This window comes from Austrofundulus limnaeus, unplaced genomic scaffold, assembly GCF_001266775.1.
Source record: "Austrofundulus limnaeus strain Quisiro unplaced genomic scaffold, Austrofundulus_limnaeus-1.0 Scaffold483, whole genome shotgun sequence".
In the NCBI taxonomy this organism is placed as follows: Eukaryota; Metazoa; Chordata; class Actinopteri; order Cyprinodontiformes; family Rivulidae; genus Austrofundulus; species Austrofundulus limnaeus.
This window is the reverse complement of record NW_013952885.1, coordinates 304,993-307,211: the sequence shown is the minus strand read 5'-3', so window position 1 is coordinate 307,211 and position 2,219 is coordinate 304,993. Positions and strand designations below refer to the sequence as shown.

General features: G+C 39.3%; 1 protein-coding gene across 1 annotated transcript in view; it reads right to left on the bottom strand.

The window, feature by feature from the left end:
- Window positions 1-1,698, bottom strand: part of LOC106529990 (ubiquitin-conjugating enzyme E2 Q2) — a gene marked incomplete in the record, with an annotated part of 13,140 nt that extends 11,442 nt beyond the window's left edge. The window contains 2 exon segments of the mRNA XM_014025537.1: window positions 635-739; window positions 1,041-1,698. Of these exon segments, the coding sequence (XP_013880991.1) occupies window positions 635-739; window positions 1,041-1,199 (264 nt within the window).
- Between the last annotated feature and the right edge of the window lie 521 nt (window positions 1,699-2,219).

Genomic DNA, 2,219 nt, shown 5'->3' with positions numbered 1-2,219 from the left:
ACATTGGTGAATGCCACAAATTCTCCTAAATCACTCGTACGCACAACTTAAGAACAAATCTGTGCGTACGAACGGTTCTTGCATGAGGCCCATTCTGCTTAAAAAAATGTCTGTCACAATGAATGACTTTATTGTTTTTAAAAGCAACTCGGAGGTATCTCCACCTGCTTGACTAAAGATGGCAGTGGGATTCAGTTTTGCACACAACAGTAAAAATGTCACAACGACTGAGGTTTGTAAATCCACAGATTTACAATGACGGCACAAAAAAAAGGAGTTTGCACAGTATTAGTCAGCAAACCACAGACTTTTATGCATTAAGTATTTGATGATGACTCGCTGCAGTGGGCTGGCTGAATAATCTAAAGATAAGCCTTCAACTCAGAGGTAGCATGATAAATACTTGTTTAATCGTGTAGTTTTGTTTGATTTTAGTAAAAGTATGGAGCTTTATTTCAGTTTTAAGCATAAAGGAAACAGTTTACAGAAACTAGATCAGACAGTATCTGACATTTCCAACTGAAACGTTCAATCAATCTATAGGGTGACAAAAGCCTGTCACAGATGAACAACACTGTCAGCATATCTTTGCAACAACAACAACACAAAAAATATAATACAAATGTTTATTTACCAGGGTGCTGCCCTTCCTCACATCTTCCAACCTCTCCAAAACTTGAGCCAGGCTCGGGTCGTCAGAGTCAACAAACCATATTGGTGGCGTCGATGGATAAGACTCCTAAAAATACAAATACATGAAGGTGATGAAACATAAAAGGTTATTTGCGTCGACACATATAATCGTGGCTGCAGTTTGTCGCAGCAGAGTGAACTCGAGACTAAAAGTAGGATTTGATTTGAAGACGTGAATGTAAAAAAAAGATTAGATAGCAGAAACTGCTTTCTTAATGTTTAAAGTCGACATAAAACACTAAAGAATAGCAATAGTGTTTATCTCGCTTTAACATCTACCTTGACGGTTTCGCTAACAAGGGAAGTGCCTAACTAGCATAACCCCCGAGTGCTTCTTGTTTACTTACTGTTATGTTGCAGTGAATGATAAGTAGCTTTTCTCCAGTCACATTAAACTGGCAGCTCAGCTCGTCGGGCTTCCAGTCAATTATCCTGAACCGTTCGTGGTTTGGATCAAAAATAGACTTCAAAAACTTCAGTTCGGCCTTCAGCCCCGACACCGACATCTTCCACGCATCTCCGGCTGGGCCGCTGGGGGAGAAGTCAGGACTTAGCTTTCAGCTAGCAAGTGCAACAGCATAAAAATTTTAAACAGAAAGCTGGTATTTAAAAAAAATAAGCCAAATGACGGCTGGCTCCGCCGGAGGAAGTAACAGCGTACACGGTGCCAGCAACCGTTTCCGTGTGGTTTGGATTTCAAACGCAGCCAGAGAGGTTTGCTAATGAATTAGCTAACGTTAGCTTAGCAAACTGCTAGCGTTGTTGTCTTTCCGTCTGTTGTTGTTCTCTGCCTTATGTTAGCAACATTTTTTTAAAAAGCTCCTGCGGCGTCCCGTGACGGTCTTCTCATAGTCTTATCGGACTGGTCTTTAATGTGCACTTGACCAGGAAAACGCTATCCTGACCATTTGACGTGACGTCCTGCTGCGAGATCAGTGTTTTTTCATCCCAGTACAACTGTAGCTGGCCTCCAGTGGGGTTTAAAGATGGCGTTTGACAATCTGCCCGTTCCCGCAGAATCCCAGAGTTCAGCGCCTCCTCATTTATTCATGTCCTAAGGTGAGGAAAGCAAAGTTTAGAGCGGTGTATCAATCCTACAGAAATCTATTATATATAACACAAAATATTAGTTTCTGTTCTAATTAGTGGAAATTTAAAATTAAGCACAACAGTGAGTATTTTATTTTTTTAAAAGTTGTTATATTGTCCTAATAAAAATAGAAAAAAATGTCATTATTTAAAGTATTTTTATAGGCTGYCTTTTTAAAAACCCAATAAATAGTTTAACAATACCCCATGTTATAAACGTTTATTATGGAGTTACTTTGACATATTAAGGTCACAATTGTGCAAAAGCATAGGCTACAACAGTGGTTCCCAAACTTTTTRTCTTCTGACCCACAAAATATCCATGGCAAAAACTTGTGACCCCAAATATTACTGGTCTGAGTACATGAGGTTCGTTGATAACCCTAAAAACACAGGCTTTTTGACAAGCTAAACAGCTTATACACAAATATAAATAC